General features: G+C 43.9%; 1 protein-coding gene across 1 annotated transcript in view; it reads left to right on the forward strand.

The window, feature by feature from the left end:
• Window positions 1–19,252, forward strand: part of RNF17 (ring finger protein 17) — a 118,499-nt gene that overhangs the window by 89,046 nt on the left and 10,201 nt on the right. The window contains exons 23-30 of the mRNA XM_047756014.1: window positions 142–232; window positions 782–897; window positions 2,286–2,575; window positions 3,884–4,047; window positions 14,594–14,713; window positions 15,331–15,411; window positions 17,996–18,121; window positions 19,189–19,245. Coding sequence (XP_047611970.1) covers window positions 142–232; window positions 782–897; window positions 2,286–2,575; window positions 3,884–4,047; window positions 14,594–14,713; window positions 15,331–15,411; window positions 17,996–18,121; window positions 19,189–19,245 — 1,045 coding nt within the window. The remainder of the gene's footprint in view (window positions 1–141; window positions 233–781; window positions 898–2,285; window positions 2,576–3,883; window positions 4,048–14,593; window positions 14,714–15,330; window positions 15,412–17,995; window positions 18,122–19,188; window positions 19,246–19,252) is intronic.

Consider the following 19,252-nt stretch of genomic DNA (forward strand, 5'->3'; position numbering starts at 1 on the left):
TTGTAAAAATAATACAAAGCCATGTTTAAGTTGATTTCTCACTACATACGTCGTGATTCAAACATGTCTGTATGTGGTGGTTCTTTGAGTTGTCTGTATCCTATTCTGTTAGTTAGAAACAAGTTGTCGTTTCCGTTGTAGACCAGCCGGTGGGAGTGACAAGTGGACAGCGACCGCCTGTGACTGTCTCTCGTTGTACCTCAGCGGAGCCGTGGCGACGGTCATCCTGCAGGTGTGTCACGGGGGCGGGGCACCGCGGACGCACACGGGTCACTCCTTGTGTTTTCCACACGTCCCCGTCTTTCGCTGAGAAAGTTACAGCGATTTGGATTTTTTTTTTTTTTTTAGCCTCACTTCATTGTAATGTGTTTGCTAGTAGATGTGTTCCACAGATGATTATATGGGGGAATCAAACAAAAGGCAGACCTGGGAAAGTGTATTTCAGTTATATAATTTACAAAGAATTTAGGAGGCTGGAGAAATTGGTTGTTGAGGGGGCACCCCTCCCACCCAGTCTAGGCTTCACCCGTCCCGAGCTCCCTGCCTTTGGTAAAATCAGCGGTGAGGTTTTCCTGACACACGTCCTCAACGCTGCCTCTTCCCCCTTGATGCGTCCAGGCTCCTTCCTCTCTGATGTATTCGGATATCAAAATCACTCACTGGGGAGTTTTCCTTTCTGGCATATGGAGAAACGAGGAGGAAATGCCTGTGAAAAGTGTAATGTTTATAAGAAGATTGCGTTTTTGTGTCTCATGTTTGCTCTGCTCTTAAATCACTGCAGGAGAACAACACAGCCTGGCCACTACCTGTGAAAATTTTCTGCAGAGATGAGAAGGGAGAACGTGTTGATGTTTCTAAATACTTGATTAAAAAGGGTTTGGCTTTGAGAGAAAGGAGGTATAGACTTTCAAAAGATTTTTCTGATGGAGGCTTCTTATTTTTGTGTGTAAATCTTCATAGCTGTGTGTGCTCAGACCGGAATTGCCTCTTTTTTTGCTCTTAAAAATTATTTATAATCTAAACCTGAGGAGCCAGCTCAGAAGTAAGTTCATTCAGGATTGCAAAATGTGTGAGCCTTTAGTGATATTTTTGCTTTTTATGCTTTGCCCTGTCATTTACACTCTGAACCAGAGGAAGAGAGATTATAGAGTGGGTTCCAGATCTGAGCCCTTGGGCCTAGTCTGCTTAGGTGGAGATGTTTATTCAAGCTGTATGTTAGAATTTTTCATAGGCGTATGCTAAAATGTGTGTGTGTGAAATGCGTAGCAAATAAATAGAAATGGGTACCAAAAAATATAATTGAACATATTAACATTTAAAGATGCTCTTAGGTAATAAGCTTGGGGTTTAAGTGCCTTTGGTCCAAGAGGAAACGGGTCACAGTATTGTCAACGCCCTCGTCTCCTCTTTTGATCTCTCCCGGCATAGGTGGAGGTGTATTAGAATGGCAGACACACGTTCCAGGTAGCCACCTTCTGCCGTGTGTGGCCAGACCTCTTTCTTTATCTTAGGTTTTTGTATCTTACCTTATTTGCACCAGGACTGCTGTCCTAATGAAATGGAAAGAGAAAGAGAAATCAGCATTAAAATGGAATCTGAAGTAGCTGGCTGGGTGTGGTGGACTCGGACTGCGTGCGGGGCTTGGCCGTTGGCCAGCAGCCAGGCTCTGCGTCTTCACTCCTACCTGTGTCTCTCTTCCTGTTCACTGACTTCAGGTGAATGGTCAGAAAGGCTCAGCAGGTTAATACAACCAACGGTATCTGCCACTGCTCCATGTTCTTTTCTGCTTTTGTGGCAGTAAAACTACTTCCTTGAGGCTGGGGTGATGAGGGAGCATCCTTCGTGCAGAATTATGAAGCTGTTTGTATCAGTGCTCATTCCCTTCAAAAAAAATGCACAGCAGTGGAAGGAAGAACAATCTGCTGAACTTTTTCTAACATAAGTGGTGTTTAGTTCCTCCTCGGATTTTCTAGGCTTTTTTTTTTTTTTTTTTTGTCTGGCCTACACCACAGCCACAGCAACTCGGGATCCGAGCCGTATCTGCAACCTGCACCACAGCTCACAGTGATTTAATGCATTTAGGTGAAATTATATTGCTTTATTCTCATCAAGCTTGTTCATGATTTAAAATAATTTTCATTACAAATTAAATTATGGTCATTTTTATGTAATGTTAGACTAAGATATCCCAGATAGGGCAAATATCTTCTTTAAATGTCAAATACATTGTAAGGATTTTTGTTTTCTTTGCTCATGGTTAGATATTTTCTTTTTTGATGTTACAGAATTAATAAATTAGATAACAGTCATTCATTATCCCAGAAGTCTCTGGAGATTCCCCTGGAACAGGGAGCATCAGTGATTCCTAAGTGTGTTCAAATTAACTCTGACCCTGACAAAAAAGCTGCTGCTGTTATCAGTGAACCCAAGGTGTCTGAATTTAAGGAGAAAATTCTGGAACCAAGAACCACTGGATGCTATAAACCACCAGCTATTCCTAAGCAGGAAGTTTTTGAGGCAGTAGTCAGCTGCGTTGGTGATGATGGAACCATATTCGTGGTGCCTAAAGTATCAGGTAAGGTCTTTCAGATTATGAAGGGTTATTTGGTAAAAGCAGTCACTAGCAGCTCCACTTCCCTAGCAAGATACACATGGATTGAAATAATTTGGGGAGATAGTTAACCTTTCTGAACCTTGTTTTCTCTGGGTTGTTGTGAGGGCTAAATGATACTGCACAAAAGGTGCTTTTCACAGTGACTAGCGCATAAAAATCATTTATCGAGATGTTGGTGCTGGATAAACTGGGCCTAAGATAAGCATGGGGGTGGTCCCAGCTTTGTAAGAGCACTTAGGCAAGTTTGGAGGCTCTCTGAAAAAAGAATATAAATGTCCCCGTTCTTGAGATCTCTTTAGGCTTATGTATCAAGGCTTCCTTCCTACAATCTGAGTGTGTCTAAAACACTACATAACCTACAGCAAGACGTAGGCTCCATTAGCTTCATAGTAAAGTTCACCTAGGGATCAGGGGTATGATGGCAGTGAATTTGTCGAAGGTTTCGTCTCATTTGTTGATTTCCTAGATGCTATTTCGTAATTTGAAAACCAGACTAAACCTTTGTAATCAGCCCCACTAGAAGTGAGTAGTGTTTCAGACCTCTAGCAGTAGTTGTTAATCCAGAAACTTGGCTTGATGGGTGTAAATCCTCACAGCTAGAACAGGTTGACGGCTCTGTGCCAGGCAGGGTGCTCGACTCTTCCATCCAGTCCCCTGCCGTCCTGATGACGTGGGTGGGCACTGTTGCACCCAGTGTGCAGAAGAACAGACGGAGGCTTATGCCCAAGAACTCACAACTAAAGTGGTAGAACTGTCAACGGGAACTGAGACCAGAGCTTGCCTTCTGTAGTGTCAGCTATCAGCATATGTATTTCCTGTGGGAATAATGAGCCAGTTTGCAGGAATTAGCAGCGTCAGAATTTTAGTTTCATGTCCACAGCGTTAAAACGCTGTGTATGAGCGTCAGATAGCGTATCAGGCGTGCTCACTGTCACGTAGACGTGCAAAGTGATACTAAAGGCTTAGCTCCTTTGTATTAGGCTCCCTGGTATGTGTCTACAGTTTTTAATACTCTTGCACTCTCAACATGATGCTTGCATTTATAACCAGAGATCAGAATAACACTTTACACATTGTTAGTAGTATGTTTCAAAACATGTAGAAGCCACTGACTGAATTACATGTTTATTAAAGCTCTATTATATGGGGACTGATTTTTAATTTCTTACAATGTTATCTAAGTGATGAAGTTATAAAGGTAGATGATGACTTCATTTGAAAATCGTAGAGAATTTTTCCTAAATGCTCTGTTTTTAATGATTTCTTTAGAATTCGAGCTAATAAAAATGATGAATGAAATTCAAAGTAATTTAAAATGCCTTGGTCTCTTGGAGCCTTATTTCTGGAAAAAGGGAGAAGCCTGTGCAGTGAGGGGATCGGACACCCTGTGGCACCGAGGGAAGGTAACGGAGGTCATCGGCGGCACCGTCAGGGTGAGTCCGACCTGCTTTGTGCCGCCTCTGAGGCTGAATGCTGTCTGTAAATTAGGTGGTCTTTGGAATCTGAATACATACATTTGTGAAAAAACAGTTTTAATGAGGTCATTCCTAAAGGAAGGTCAGTCAGATGCATTACACATTTGTGATGAGAATTTCTCTTTTTAAGTATATTTATTAATCTGAATAACAAAAAAAAAACCTATGTCTAGTGAAGGATTGTGCCACTAATGCTTTAATGGTGCCAACTCAGTTTGAATCGGCAGCCCTGTTTGAACCTGGAGTGTTGAGTGAAACAGCTTGTTTTCCAGAGTGTTCGGTATCTCTCAGCAAGTCTGTTTACAGGCCCCTAGTTTACGCTTCCCGATAAGGGTTCGTGTACCTTTCCAGACTCCTAAGGCCAGTACTTGAGTTTTATCCACAATCTTCAGAAAGAGCTGCAGGCAGCTGACCCCTGAGCAGCACGGGGTCTAGGGTACCAACAGCCCACCTCAGTGTATCTGTGCTGTTGCTCTGTAGCTGTGTTTCCGTGTCCAGATTCAACCACCCATGGATTGTGAGGTACTGTCACAGGTTTCTATGGAGGAAAATCCTTGTCTCAGTGGACCTCATAGTTTAAACTGGGGTGTTCAAAGGGTCAACTGTATTTTGAAAAAATGTGTCTTTAAAAATAGAGATGAAAATGCCTCCATTTACAATGTACTTACTAACTAAAGCAATGAAATCAAGAGACATTCTACCTTTGAAATTTTGGTTTTAGCAGGGGAGGAAAAATTAAGAAGAAAAATCTTACATTAGTACTTGCATAGGAGTTCCTGCTGTGGTGCAATAGGTTAAGAATCTGACTGCAGCAGCCGAGGTCACTGCAGAGGCATGGGTTTGACCCCTAGCCCAGCGCAGTGGATGAAAGGATTTGGCATTGCCATGTAATTCCAGCCCTGGCCAGGATCTTCTATATGCCCTGGGTACTGCCATTAAAAACAAAAACCAAAAACTTTTTTTTTTTTTTTTTTTGCTTGCTACAGCTATACCCGCGGCATATGGATGTTCCCAGGCTAGGGGTTGAATCGGAGTTGCAGCTCCTGGGCTGTACCACAGCTACAGCAACACCAGATATGAGCACCTATGCCACAGCTTACCACAACGCTGGGTCCTTAACCCACTGATCGAGGCCAGGGATCGGACCCACATCCTCACGGATACTAGTTGGGTTCTTAACTTGCTGAGCCACAACAGGAACTCTCCCACCAAAAAAAAAAAACTAGCACAGGAATTTAGTGTCTATTTCATGATGACACCTAATGATTACATTACATTCAGGTTTATAAAGTTTGCCACACGTGTGCTCTTATTTTCTTGTTTCCAACTAGCATAGATGTAGATTATCTTCCACGTTTTACTAATAGGAAAATTGAAGTTTACGTTCTGTGGTGTGCCCAAGGTCAGCCTTTCAGTGGGCGATGGTGCTGAAATTCATGTCCAGTTGTGGGTTCCTAAATTTCCCATTAAGTCTTGTGGGTTTGTGCTGGAATCCACATTTTAGATGCTTTTAATAGAAATCAAGTGGCTACAAATTTTGGATTAGTATTTAAGTGTATGGGTACTTATAGACATGTATTTATATGCCAATAATCCGTTTTTATATGTATTTGGATTATTCAGCTAACCTTTTTTTTATATAAAAGTAAATTGAAATGCAGTCTTTATTAAGTTGTCAGCATTCATGAACTCTACATGTATATAATCCAGATAAATAAGGATGACCTTGGAAGTAACCCTGACCCTAACTAGCCCTCTTTCCACATGAGAGAGCCCCACCTCCAGCCCGCTGTGCCTATGCTCAGTCACTTGAGAGCAGAGAGCAAAACCTGAGAAATGCTGGTGAAGGCTGCAGTCCAGTAGGCTCCCTGACATCATAGACTCCAGACCACTCCCCCCGACACCTTCCTACCACATCACCGAAGGCCCTTGAGAGCGGTTCCTTTCACACAGTACATGTCTGGCTCTCAAGAAAAGAAACAGGAGTTCCCATCGTGGCTCAACGGAAATGAATCTGACTAGTATCCATGAGGACGCAGGTTCGATCCCTGGCCTTGCTCGGTGGTTAAGGATCCAGCGTTGCTATGAGCTGTGGTGTAGGTTGGAGATGCAGCTTCGATCTGGGATTGCTGTGGCTGTGGCGTAGGCCGGCAGCTACAGCTCCAATTCGACCCCTAGCCTGGGAATCTCCATGTGCCGCGTGAGGGTGCAGCCCTAAAAATTAAAAAAAAGAAACGAAAAGAATCTAAACAATAGGATATTGGCATAAAAGCAGATGCGAAGATCAGTGGACTGGAATAGACAGCCTAGAAATAAACCTCTGCATGTATGGACAATTACCTTATGACAGATGAGCCAAGAATTTGCACTGGGGATAGGACAGTCTCTTCAATAAATGGTGCTGGGGAAACCAGGCAGCCGCATGCGGAAAAAAATGAAGCTAGACCACGGTCTTATACCATATGCAAAAATTAACTCAAAATGGATTAAAGATGTGAACATAATGCCTGAAGCCATAAAACTCCTGGAGGAAAACATAGTAAGTTATTTAACATACATGGTATGGTGTATGTATATATGCCATATATAATATATATACAAATTACCGTAGATACGTTGGTAATTTGTTGGAGCTGACTAAAAAGCTGAACAGCAAAGGAATCAGCAGAATGAAAAGGCAGCCTACTGAATGGAAGAAAATATTTTGAAATCATGTCTCTTTTAAGGAATTGATATCCAAAGTATATGCAGAACTCATAAACCTGCAGCCCAGAAATAAACCCACACACGTAGGGTCAGTCTGTAACAAAGGAGGCAAAAATATACAGTGGAGAAATGATGGTCTCTTCAGTAAGCAGTGCTGGGAAGCTGGACAGCTTCATGTGGAAGAAGAAAATTAGGAAATCCTCGGAGTTCTGAGCTGTGGCTCAGTGGTAACAAACCCGACTAGGGACCATGAGGATACAGGTTCAGTCCCTGACCTCGTTCACTGGGTTAAGGATCTGGAATTGCTGTGGCTGTGGTGTAGGCCAGCAGCTTCAGCTCCAGTTTGACCCCTAGCCTGAGAATTTCCATATGCCATGGGCACGGATCTAAAAAAACAAATCTCTGTTGTTTTTTTCTTGATCTCTTTACAGCTGCACTTGCAACTTACGGAAGTTTCCAGGCTAGAGGTTGAACTGCAGCTGCATCTGTGACCTATGCTGCAGCTTGCAGCACCGTCAGATCCTTAACCCACTAAGCGAGGCCAGGGATTGAACTTACATCTTCACACACACTGTGTCAGGTTCTTAACCTGATGAGCCACATGGGAACTCCTAGAAGATTCTTTAACACCATATACAAAAATAAACTCAAAATGGGTTATAGACCTAAATGAAAACCAGACACCATAAAACCCTTAAAGGAAAACATAGGCAGAACAGTCTTTGACATAGATTGCAGCAGTGTTTTGGGGGGGTCCATCTCCTAAAGCAGAGGAAATAAAAGCAAAAATAAACAAGTGGGGCCTGATTAACCATAAAAGCTTTTGCACAGCTAAGAAAACCTTTGACCAAAAAAAGCCTATTGGAGTTCCCGTCGTGGCTCAGTGGTTAACAAATCCACCTAAGAGCCATGAGGTTACAGTTTCAATCCCTGGCCTCGATCAGTGGGTTAAGGATTCGGGGTTGCCGTGGGCTGTGGTGTAGGTTGCAGATGCGGCTTGGATCTGGCGTGGCTGTGGCTGTGTCATAGGCCGGAAGCTGTAGCTCAGATTCAACCCCTAGCTTGGGAACCTCCATATGCTGTGGGTGTAGCCCTAAAAAAGACCAAAAAAAAAAAAAAAAAAGAAAGAAATGCAGCACAATATCACCTCACACCTGTCAGAATGGCTGTCATAAAAAAGAAAACAAATAAATGCTTGTGAGGATGCGGAGAAAAGGGAACTTGAGACACCGATGGTGGGAATGTGAATGAGTACAGCCACTGTGAAAAGGAGTATGGGGGACCCTCAAAAAAACAGAACTGCTATAAGACCCAGCAGTTCTAATCCTGGGTATATCCCCCCAAAAAACTACACTAATTCAAAACAATATGCTAATAATAGCAGCATTGTTTACAATAGCCAAGATATGGAAGCAACCTAAGTGTCGGTTAAAGAAGACGTGGCGCACACGCACAACGGAACATTGTGTGTACCTCTTAAACCCCAGTTCTTGTATGGCCCACCCCTTCCCTCCCCTCCTGGTAACCACCAGTTTATCTACACGTCTGCTGCTTTTTTGGTTTTGGTTTTTTCTCAAATGAATTGATCACATCTGTAGTTGTATAATGATCATAACAATCTAATTTCACAGGATTTCCATCCCACAGCCCAGGCACACCCCCCCACCCCCCAAACTGTCTCCTCCAGAGACCATAAGGTTTTCAATGTCTGTGAGTCAGCATCTGCTCTGCAAAGAAGTTCCGTCTGTCCTTTTTTCAGATTCCACATGTCAGTAAAAGCATTGGATGTTGGTGTCTCATTGTACGGCTGACTTCACTTAGCATGATCGTTTCTAGGTCCATCCAGGTTGCTAAGAATGCCGGTATTTTGTCGTTTTTAATGGCTGAGTAGTATTCCATTGTGTGTATGTACCACATCTTCTGGATCCACTCCTCTGTCGATGGACATTTAGGTTGTTTCCATGTCTTGGCTATTATAAATAGTGCTGCAATGAACGCTGGAGTCATGGTTTTCTCTGGGTAGATGCCCAGGAGTGGGATTGCTGGGTCAAATGGTAGTTCTATGTTTAGTTTTCTGAGGAATCTCCATACTGCTTTCCACAGTGGTTGCACCAATGTACAATCCCACCAACAGTGTACTAGGGTTCCTTTTTCTCCACACCCTCTCCAGCACTTACTGTTGGTAGACTTTTGGATGATGGCCATTCTGGCTGGTGTAAGGTGGTACCTCATCGTGGTTTTGATCTGCATCTCTCTAATAATGAGTGATGTTGAACATCTTTTCATGTGTTTCTTGGCCATCTGTATGTCTTCTTTGGAGAACTGTCTGTTTAGAGCTTCTGCCCGTTTTTGGACAGGCTTGTTTGTTTCTTTGCTATGGAGCTGCAGAAGGTGTTTATAAATTTTGGAGATCAATCCCTTGTCAGTGGATTCACTTGCAAAGATTTTCTCCCATTCTGTGGGTTGTCTTTTTGTGTTGTTTAGGGTTTCCTTTGCCGTGCAGAAACTTTGAAGTTTGATTAGGCCCCATTTGTTTATTTTTGTTTTTGTTGTCAATACTCTGATAGGTGGAGCTGAGAAGATGTTGCTGTCGTTTATGTCAGAGAGTGTTTGGCCTATGTTTTCCTCTAGGAGTTTGATAGTGTCTGGTCTTATATCTAGGTCTTTCATCCATGTGGAGTTGATTTTTGTGTATGGTGTTAGGGAGTGTTCTAATTTCATTCTTTTCCATGTGGCTGTCCAGTTTTCCCAGCACCACTTATTGAACAAGCTGTCCTTTCTCCATTGTGTATTCTTGCCTCCTTTGTCATAGATGAGTTGGCTGTAAGTGCATGGGTTTAATTCTGGGCTTTCTATCCTGTTCCACTGATGCATATTTCTGTCTGTGTGCCAGTACCATGCAGTTTTGACGACTGTTGCTTTGTAGTATAGTCTGAAGTCCGGGAGCCTGATTCCTCCAGCTCCATTTTTCTTTTTTGGGATGTCTTTGGCGATTCTGGGTCTTTTGTGCTTCCAAACAAACTTTAAAATATTTTGTTCGAGTTCTGTGAAAAATGTCCTTGGTCATTGGATAGGGATTGCATTGAATCTGTAGATTGCCTTAGGTAGTATCGTCATTTTGATAATATTAACTCTTCCAATCCACGAGCATGGTATATCTTTCCATCTATTTGTGTCATCTTTGATTTCTTTCATCAGTGGCTTGTAGTTTTCAGAGTGCAGGTCTTTTGTCTCTTTAGGTAGGTTTACTCCTAGGTATTTTATTCTTTTGGATGAGATGGTAAACGGGATTGCTTCCCTAATTGCCTTTTCTGCTCTTTCATTGTTAGTGTATAGAAATGCCGTCGATTTCTGTGTATTGATTTTGTATCGTGCGACTTTGCCAAATTCGTGGATGAGCTCTAACAGTATTCTGGTAGAGCCTTTAGGATTCTCTAGGTATAGTATCATGTCGTCTGCAAATAGGGATAGTTTTACGTCTTCCTTTCCAATTTGGGTTCCTTTTATTTCTTTTACTTCTCTGATTGCTGTGGCTAGGACTTCCAGAACTATGTTGAAGAGTAGTGGCGAGAGCGGACATCCTTGTCTTGTTCCTGATCTCAGCGGGAGTTCCTTCAGCTTTTCACCATTGATGCTTTTTTGTTATATTCACTAGTTTGCTGTATGTTTTAGAGTCCGCATATAAGTAATAGCATATAGTATTTGTCTGACTTATTTCACTTAGCATAATACCTCCAAATCCATCCATGTTGCTATAAATGGCAAGATTTCATTCGTTTTATGGCTGAGTAGTACTCTGTTCATTACAAGAAAAGATGAGTACAGACCAGTATCTCTCAGGAACATAGATGCAAAAATCCTCAACAAAGTATTAGAAGTCAGATCCAACAATGTGTAGAAAGATTTATACACCATGACCAGGTGGGGTTTATCCCAGGCGTAAAAAGCTGGTTCAGCCTTTGAAAATCAGGTCTTGCAATCCATCCCATCAGCAGGGTGAAAAAGAAAAATCACGTGATTATATCAGTAGATGCAGAAAAAGCATTTGAGAAGATCCAACCCTCATTTCATGATAAAAACTCAATAAATGGAATTTCCACTAAGATCAGATACGAGGCACGAGAGCCCTCCCCAGTCCTTTTCCACATTCTACTGGAAATCTTAGTTCATGCAGTAAGGAAAGAGAATAAAGGGTATACTCACTGGGAAGAAAGACATAAAACTCTGTGTTTGTAGATGACATGTTCACCTGCATTAAAAAAAAAAAAAATTGCAGGAGAAATGACACAATACTCCTGGAACTAATAAGCGATTACATCAAGATTGCAGGATATAAGGTTAACACAGAAAACCCAATTCTTTTACCGGATAGCAATGAAGAAGTGGAATTTGAAGTAAACACAATGCCATTCACATGAGCACCCCTAAAACAAAATACTTAGGTATAAATCTAACAAATTATGTATAAGAATTATATGAGGAAAGCTACAAAACTCTGCTGGAGAAAATCAAAGATTTAATGGAGCAATCTTCTGTGCTCTTGGAGAGGACGTCAGCAATGTCAAGATGTCAGTACTTTGCAGCTGCGTTTACTGAGTCTGAGTCCCAGTCAGAATCCCAGCAAGTTGCTGCGTGGATGTCGGCACACTTTGTCGATAAGTCTATACGGAGAGATGGAGGAGCCAGGATAGCCCGTACGGAGAGGACTGACACGTTAGGCTTCAAAACTTACTATGAGTTCGTCCAGACAGTGTGGTATTGGCAAAACAAAGATAGATCAGAGGACAGAGAATCCAGAGATAGACCCACCTAAGCAGTCAGTGACCTGCAATGAAGAGCTATGGCAATGCAGCTGAGCAGAGGCAGTCTTTTCTTCAGATGGTGCCAAAAAATTAATCTAGATGCAGACTTTATGCCCTTCATAGTAATTATCTCAAAATAGAGCACAGACCTAAACTTACATCATGAAACTCAAAAAGAACTACAGAGGCAGCATGGAAACATAGGTGACCTTGAGTATGGCAATGACTTTTTAGATACAGTACTAGAGACATGACCTGTGAGAGAAGTGTAAGCTATACTTCATTAAAATTAAAAACTTCTCTGCAAAGGCAGCACATGCAACAGACAGCTTGAAGATAACGAGAAGGCAAGCTACACACTGGGAGAAAATGATTGCGAAATGTACATCTCTTATCCAAAATATACCAAAAAGAACCTCTTAAAATTCAACAATAGGGAGTTCCTGTCATGGCTCAGTGGTTAACACATCCAACTAGGAACCATGAGATTTTGAGTTCGATCCCTGGCCTTGCTCAGTGGATTAAGGATCCGGCGTTGCCATGGTGTAGGTTGTAGACGCAGCTCAGATCTGGCGTTGCTGTGGCTGTGGTGTAGGCTGGCGGCTGCAGCTCCGATTAGACCCATAGCCTGGGAACCTCCATGTGCCACAGGTGCGGCCTTAAAAAATAATAAAAATAAATTTAAAAACTCAAGGAAGCAAACTCAATTTAAGAAATGGACCACAGACCCTAACAGACACCTCACCAAAGGAGACACACGGATAGCGAGTCAGGAAATGAAAAGGGGCTGTGGATCCCATGTCACCAGGCCAGTGCAGATTAATGTACGAGGCCACTGCCCGTTTATCAGAATGGCCAGATCTGGAACGCCGACACCACCAAATGCTGGCAAGGATGTGGGAAAGCCAGGGCCTCATTCACGGCCGGTGGGAATGCGAGATGGCGCAGCCGCTTTGGAAGACAGTTGGGCAGTTTCTCAAAGACTAAACCTACCCCTGCCACGTGACCCAGCAGTCACACTCCTTGGTATTGTTGACCTGAAATAAACTTGCAGACACTTCTCCAGCGAAGTTAGGTTTGTTCAGGATCAGCAGAGAATTGCTGTTGAAGATCTGCAGCCATGGCAGGTCACGTGCAGGTCCCTGCAGGGCAAGGGAAGGAGCACACTTTTATAGAGAAGAGGAATTGGGGATGCTCTAGTCAGCAGGGTCCATGGCTTTCCATTGGCTGAATCCTTGTCAGGAAGGAAGAGCCATCTGTCTTCCTCCCGTGGGGCGGGGAGTGCCCGTCTCTGGTCTCCTGACTGTTTAATTGAGGTTTCTGTTGGAGTTCCTCAGGGGCTCAGTGGGTTAAGGATCCAGGGTTGTTGCTGCTCTGGCACGGGTTTGAACCCTGGCCCAGGAACCTCTACATGCCACAGGCATGGCCCCAAAAAATTATGGAGGTTTCTGTTGAATGAATTTTTGCAGTGTTTACCCAAAGGAGTTGAAAGTTCGTCCACACAGAAACCTGCACGTAGATGTTTACAGGAGCTTTGTTCATAATGCCGAACTCAGAGGCCCCCAAAGGGCCTTCAGCAGGTGAGCAGATAGATGAACTGTGGTGCAGACTGGGGCTCTATTCAGTGATAGAAAAGAAATGAGCCGTCACGCCATGAAGAGCCATAGCCGAACCTCAGATGTGTATCACTGAGTGGAAGCAGCCAGTCTGGAGAGGCTGCATACTGTATGACTCCGCATGTATGACCTTCTGGAAAGTACAAAATAAGGAAATTATAAAGGAGTTCCCATCGTGGTGCAGCGGAAATGAATCCGACCAGGAACCAAGAGGTTTCAGGTTCTATCCCTGGCTCAGTGGGTTAAGGATACGGCGTTGCTGTAGCTGTGGTGTAGGCCGGCAGCTGTAGGTCTGATTCATCCCCTAGCCTGGGACCCTCCATATGCTGTGCATGTGCGCCCCCCCCAAAAAAAAATAAGGCAAAAAAATAAAATAACAATAGAAAGATTAGTAGCTGCCAGGGCTTGGGAGAGGGAGGACTTTATGGGTGGAGCACCGATGACTTTTAGGGCAGTGAGAACAGGCCGTACCATTGTGAAGGCAGAGACATGTCACATGTCCACCCCCAGGCGATCCCTAGCTCATCTGCGACATATCCATGTAGTTTCCTGAGGATGACAAGTGACCGTTCTGGTGCAGGATGTTCGAGTCAGGGCTGGGATGGGGGTGTGGGAGTAGGAGGGAAAGCTCTGTACCTTTGACTAAATTTTGTTGTGAACCCCAAATTCTGTGTATTTATTTGTTTATTTATATAGTCTTTTTAGGGCCACACCCACAGCAGCATATGGAGGTTCCCAGGCTCGGGGTCCAATCGGAGCTACAACCGCCAGCCTACGCCACAGCAGTGCCGGATCTTTAACCCACTGAGCAGGGGCCAGGGATCAAACCTGCGTCCTCATAGATACTAGTCAGGTTGGTTAACCACTGAGCCACGACAGGAACTCCCCAAAATTCTTTTTAAAATGAAGTCTTTTAAAAGTTACTTTACAGACTTTGAGGGGCACTAAATGACTTCAAGGCAAGTTTCTTCTCACAGGGCTCCTCAGAACCGTTTCCCTGCCCTGCGATCCTCTAGGAGTCCAAACCGGGGCACCGTCTGAGGAGCACTGAGAGTTCGAGATAAGTTCTTTAATTAAGTGGACCTCGAGATTTCTAAAATGCTTGGAAAAACAAAAGAGAACTTTAAATGGCCTCTCCACAACTGGTCATTCTCAAGGAAAGAAAAAACTATCATTTATGCGTCATAAAAGATCTTGGCAGTGAGGCTTGAGAACACTGTGGGGTGAGAAAATACACTGTTGCTGTTTTCTACAGAATTTTAAAATCCAGATCTATTTCTCTTTCTAGGATGGCTTCTTTTTTATATACTGGGGAGTCCCTTCTGTCCCCTAGTTTTCAATAGTAGGTTTTAATTATAACCCGTATCTGCTCTGTTTCAGGTGCAGTATTTAGATCATGGATTCACTGAGAAGCTCCCACAGTGTCATCTTTATCCTATTTTGCTGTATCCTGATACACCCCAGTTCTGTATTCCCTGTCAGCTCTGTAATACCACACCTGTGAGTAAGAGTGATGTGTAGGGCGATGAATTTGAAACACTGTATTTAATGCTCATTTTCTAGAAATCAGAATGGAAAGTGAGATCCCTTTCAGTGCAGCAAAAATCATGCAATATTTAAAAGTACGCCACAGGGCTTTTTAGAAGAAAACTACAGAATTGTTTTTGGGTTTTTGTCTTTTTAGGGCCTCACCCGAGGCATATGGGGGTTCCCAGGCCTGGGGTCCAGTCAGAATAGTAGCCGTTGACCTACACCACAGCTCATGGCTACGTGGGATCCCTAGCCCACCGAGCAAGGCCAGGGATGGAACCCGCATCCTCGTGAGTGCTGGTCAAGTTGTTTCCGCTGAGCCGCAGGGGGAACTCCTGGGTTTACACGTGTAAAGCATGAACTGCTTTAGGAGAGTAACACTGGGGGAAGCTGAGACAAATTGCTAGTTTCTTAAGATTGTTTTGCTATGTATCCCCACGACACCCTCTGGAAGCTGCCTGTGTATTTTGTCCTCCCCTCTCGTGCTCTCTGTTGAGGCTGCTTTTGTGCATCTTCGTCGACCTCCTGCATTTTCTCACTTTGTGAAAGTGTGAAGGCATCTGAGTTGATTAATCAATCCCTCACAGGTTGGGAATGTCTGGCAACCCGATGCAGTAGAGCTCCTCCAGGAACTGCTGTCCAAGAGAGAGGTGGAAGTTCACGTGATGGTAACGTGTTATTTAAAGCATATATCCTTGGTTCGTAGTGTGTGCTGTGTGTAATTATGTTACAGGTAACGTAATTTGAGGAACTTTTTTATGATGAACTGTTTCCCTGTGTGATTGTAAAATAGTCATTAACATAAAAGAAGTTATTGCCTTGGTTCCTAGGCTTATCTTTTTTTTTTTTTTTGCCTTTTTGCCTTTTTGCCTTTTTGCTATTTCTTGGGCCGCACCCTCGGCATATGGAGGTTCCCAGGCTAGGGGTCGAATCGGAGCTGTAGCCACCGGCCTATGCCAGAGCCATAGCAACACGGGATCCGAGCCGCGTCTGCGACCTACACCACAGCTCACGGCAACGCCGGATCCTTAACCCACTGAGCAAGGCCAGGGATCGAACCCGCAACCTCATGGTTCCTAGTCGGAATCGTTAACCACTGAGCCACGACGGGAACTCCTCATTTTTTTTTTTTTTTTCGCCTGTGCCCGCAGCATGGGAAAGTTCCCTGCTCAGGGGTCACATCCGAGCCACAGCAGTGACAACGTTGGATCCTTAACTGCTAGGCCACCAGAAAACTTCCTAGGCTCATTTTACATAAAGCTAATTTTGAACACGTTTCTGAGAGCGTGCATAGCAAGAAAGTCAGTAATTTGGAAGCGTCTTTTGTAACTTATTGTGATGTAGGGAGAGTACTGAGGAATTGGAGGCGTGTTTGAACACAGTGGTGGCTCGCGGGCTGCTGTGTGGAGCACTGTGTTAGGTCCTCAGGGGCCCTGGCCCGTTCGTGAAACGAGACACAGACGAAAGCCCAGAGACGTCCCAGCACTAAACGTGCCGCGAGCGGATGGCCGGCGTCAGTGTGGCAGGGCCGTAGGCGAGTCCCGGCGGTGACGTTGCCCGGACCAGGGCCGTGGGCTCCGAGATGTGGAAGTGGGCCCAGCTTTGGGAAGCGGGTGTGCTGGCAGCGTGGATGTGGGTGAGGAGAGGCCTGTGAATAGAAGTGAGAGGCAGAGTTGACTCAGGGGCCCTGGGGGTCTCTGAGCCAGAGGTGTTAGAAGGTAGGCAGCCTGGAGCAGGGTTGGAGAATTTGAATAAAAAACACAAAGCTGTTGGCAAGTATTTATGTATGGAAGGTGTGAGGAAGGCTGAGAAAGACCTCGGAGAGCCACAGACACGCTGAAAAAAGAGCTTCTTCACAGCCTCTGCGGCCGGTGCAGAGGTGGGGACTGCTGCGTCGCTTAGCTGGGTGTAGGCGAGCAGTCTCTAGTGGAGCAGAGGCGCCCGATTGCTGGCACAGCAGGCCTCCCCCGCCTCGCTCCTCTGACCCGACCTACTGGGACGTCTGGGTGCCTCTCACGCTGGGTGGTCCTCTGGGCCCGCGGATGCAGCCCTGAGCCGAGTAGCCAGAAACTCCTGCCTTTGTTGAGCTTCCATTTTAGTGGGAAAACAAACCTTTTAAAAAACAGAGGAAGATCCTTGTGGCACAGTGGGTTAAGGATCCAGCATTGCTGCCTGTGCCACAGGCCATAGCTCTCGCATGGGTTTGATCCCTGTCATGGGTGTGGCCAAAAGAATGAAAATGGAAATATTAAAACATAAGGTATAAAAAATAGAGATTCATGCTGGGAAGAAGAATGAGGCGGGAAAGGTGGATAGAGAGAGCGGACAGAGGAGGCGGCGACATCCTAAAACAGAGGGCGGGGAAGATAGAAGACTTGTCTTATTAGGATCTTGTTACACAAGGTATAGTTTTATCTTTTACCGAAAAAGGTTAAAAGTCTGATTAAGACTTTTAAATGACACGAGGACACACCATGCAGATGCCAGAACAATGCCAAGAGCCCCAGGGAGGGGGCGCCTCGAGAGCTGGGGCGTGGCGGGGAGGCCACAGAGCCGGAGCAGGGAGCGGGGCTGGAGGTGGGAGGGCTTGGAGAGCTCAGCTGGGGCTGCTCGAGGGCCGGCGATCAGACCTCAGATCCGCTGCTTTCGCTGCACGGATGAAAACCGGACGGCCGGAAAGGATGGAAGCAGGGAACCTGCTAGAAGGCGATGGCCCTTGGTGCGGCAGATTCGGAGTCTGGACTGAGGCGCGACAGAGGGAAGTAGGGCAGGAGTGGGCAGCTTCTCCGTCGTGTGCGTGTGGGGGAGGGCCTTGTGTTTATAAATGGACCCCTGGGTTTAAAGCCATCATGTGGCTCCCAGGCCGTTGGTAGTTTCCCCCGATTCCTGGTATTCGTAGATTCTAACCAAACTTCATCTCTTTATCCTCGAGCATCCCTTTTCTCTAAACTCCTCCTACTTAGGAGGTTGTCAGTGTCACCTGATGATGGAGTAGCGTAAATTGTTTTCTGGTAAATAACTAGAAAACTCCCTACCTTACGGACATGTAAGTATATTTTATATAAACCAAAGGAGTGGAGTGATTGCATTACCTGCCAGAAAACCGGGAAGAACACTTTACAAACATGAGTCACAAGTCTGACTTAGTAATACTGTGTTTATCATCAATCTGATTGAATTTTTCTGACTATAAGTTTTAACCTTCAAATCTGTTTTATTTTTGTAGTAACAATCTTTCTTGAACTTAAATAGGAATTACCTGAAAACCCATGGGAGAAATTATCTGTTCACCTCTATTTTGATGGAATGTCACTTTCTTACTTTATGGCATACCATAAACACTGCACTTTGGAACATTCTGAGGAAACACTGAAGGAAGTAAGTGAACTATTTTTCTGTAAAAATCTGAACCATAGGAAAAGAAATTGTGGTAAAAATGTCGTGGTTTGTCTTATGCCTCAAGTCTTCCTGTAGTTCTCCATGTCTGTTCTTTGTGAAGAGAGTCCAGAGGCTTTATAAATTCTTTACTGAGAAAACAGTACACTGTGTCATGCATTATAAATTTCCTAAAACAGCTTCACTTGCATTGAGAGTAACTGAATGTTTCTGTATGTTTTCCAGTGTGGTTTGAATATAGAAGTAAATTATAAAATCATAGTTTTATAATTTACAGAGAGTCCAGGAAAGGACGCTCTCCCAAGATAAAATTCTTTTTCTTTTTATTTGACATTGCGTTTCTTTTGTTTTGCCTTCTTGCAGGAAACTCAGAACCAGATTTTAAGCTTAGCTTCAATAAGTAGCCCAATCCAGTTGCCCAGTGCTTCCGTTTTTAATATTTTAAAAAACATAATTAGCCTGTTATAGATAGTTGCACATTGGGTGCTGCCACAGATACTTCATAGGGTATTCGCCGTAAATAATACCATGAACATTTTCTATAGTGTGACATTTTTATTTCTAGACTCACAGCTCACTTGTTAGTTTTTTACTATTCATTTTAGTGCTAGTTCACAACCAAACAGTGGGGGTCCAGTTCATGTAGAAAATGAGTTTCTTCTCTCAAGTAGAAAATTATGACACACCTTTGAACATGTGCTCCTCGTGGCCACAGCTATTTCTTTCGAGCAAAGGGGTGTGTGTGGTGTGTGTGCACGTGTGTTTGCTTAAAGGTGTTTCGTCTGTTAAGCGGGTTTTGTGAAGAGTCATCTCACTCTGCCAGTTGTCCTCCACTCTGCAATTATAAACTAATTACAGTTAGCATGCATTTAGCATGCTTTTAAGAATTCTTCTTGCTGCAGTATTAAGATTACTCAGAACATTAAATTTTCTCATGGTTAAGCTGAGATGAATGCACCAGTTTTTGTGGGATGAAATATGAAAGTGCCTTAAAACAATATTATATAGTTAAAGATAGTTTTGTTCTTAATAATACTATATTATTTCAGAAACCAAGAGATTACAATAAAACGTATGAGGAAGAGAGATGGGAAATAAGGTTTGAGGTGAGTT

This window comes from Phacochoerus africanus, chromosome 13 (genome assembly GCF_016906955.1).
Source record: "Phacochoerus africanus isolate WHEZ1 chromosome 13, ROS_Pafr_v1, whole genome shotgun sequence".
In the NCBI taxonomy this organism is placed as follows: domain Eukaryota; kingdom Metazoa; phylum Chordata; class Mammalia; order Artiodactyla; family Suidae; genus Phacochoerus; species Phacochoerus africanus.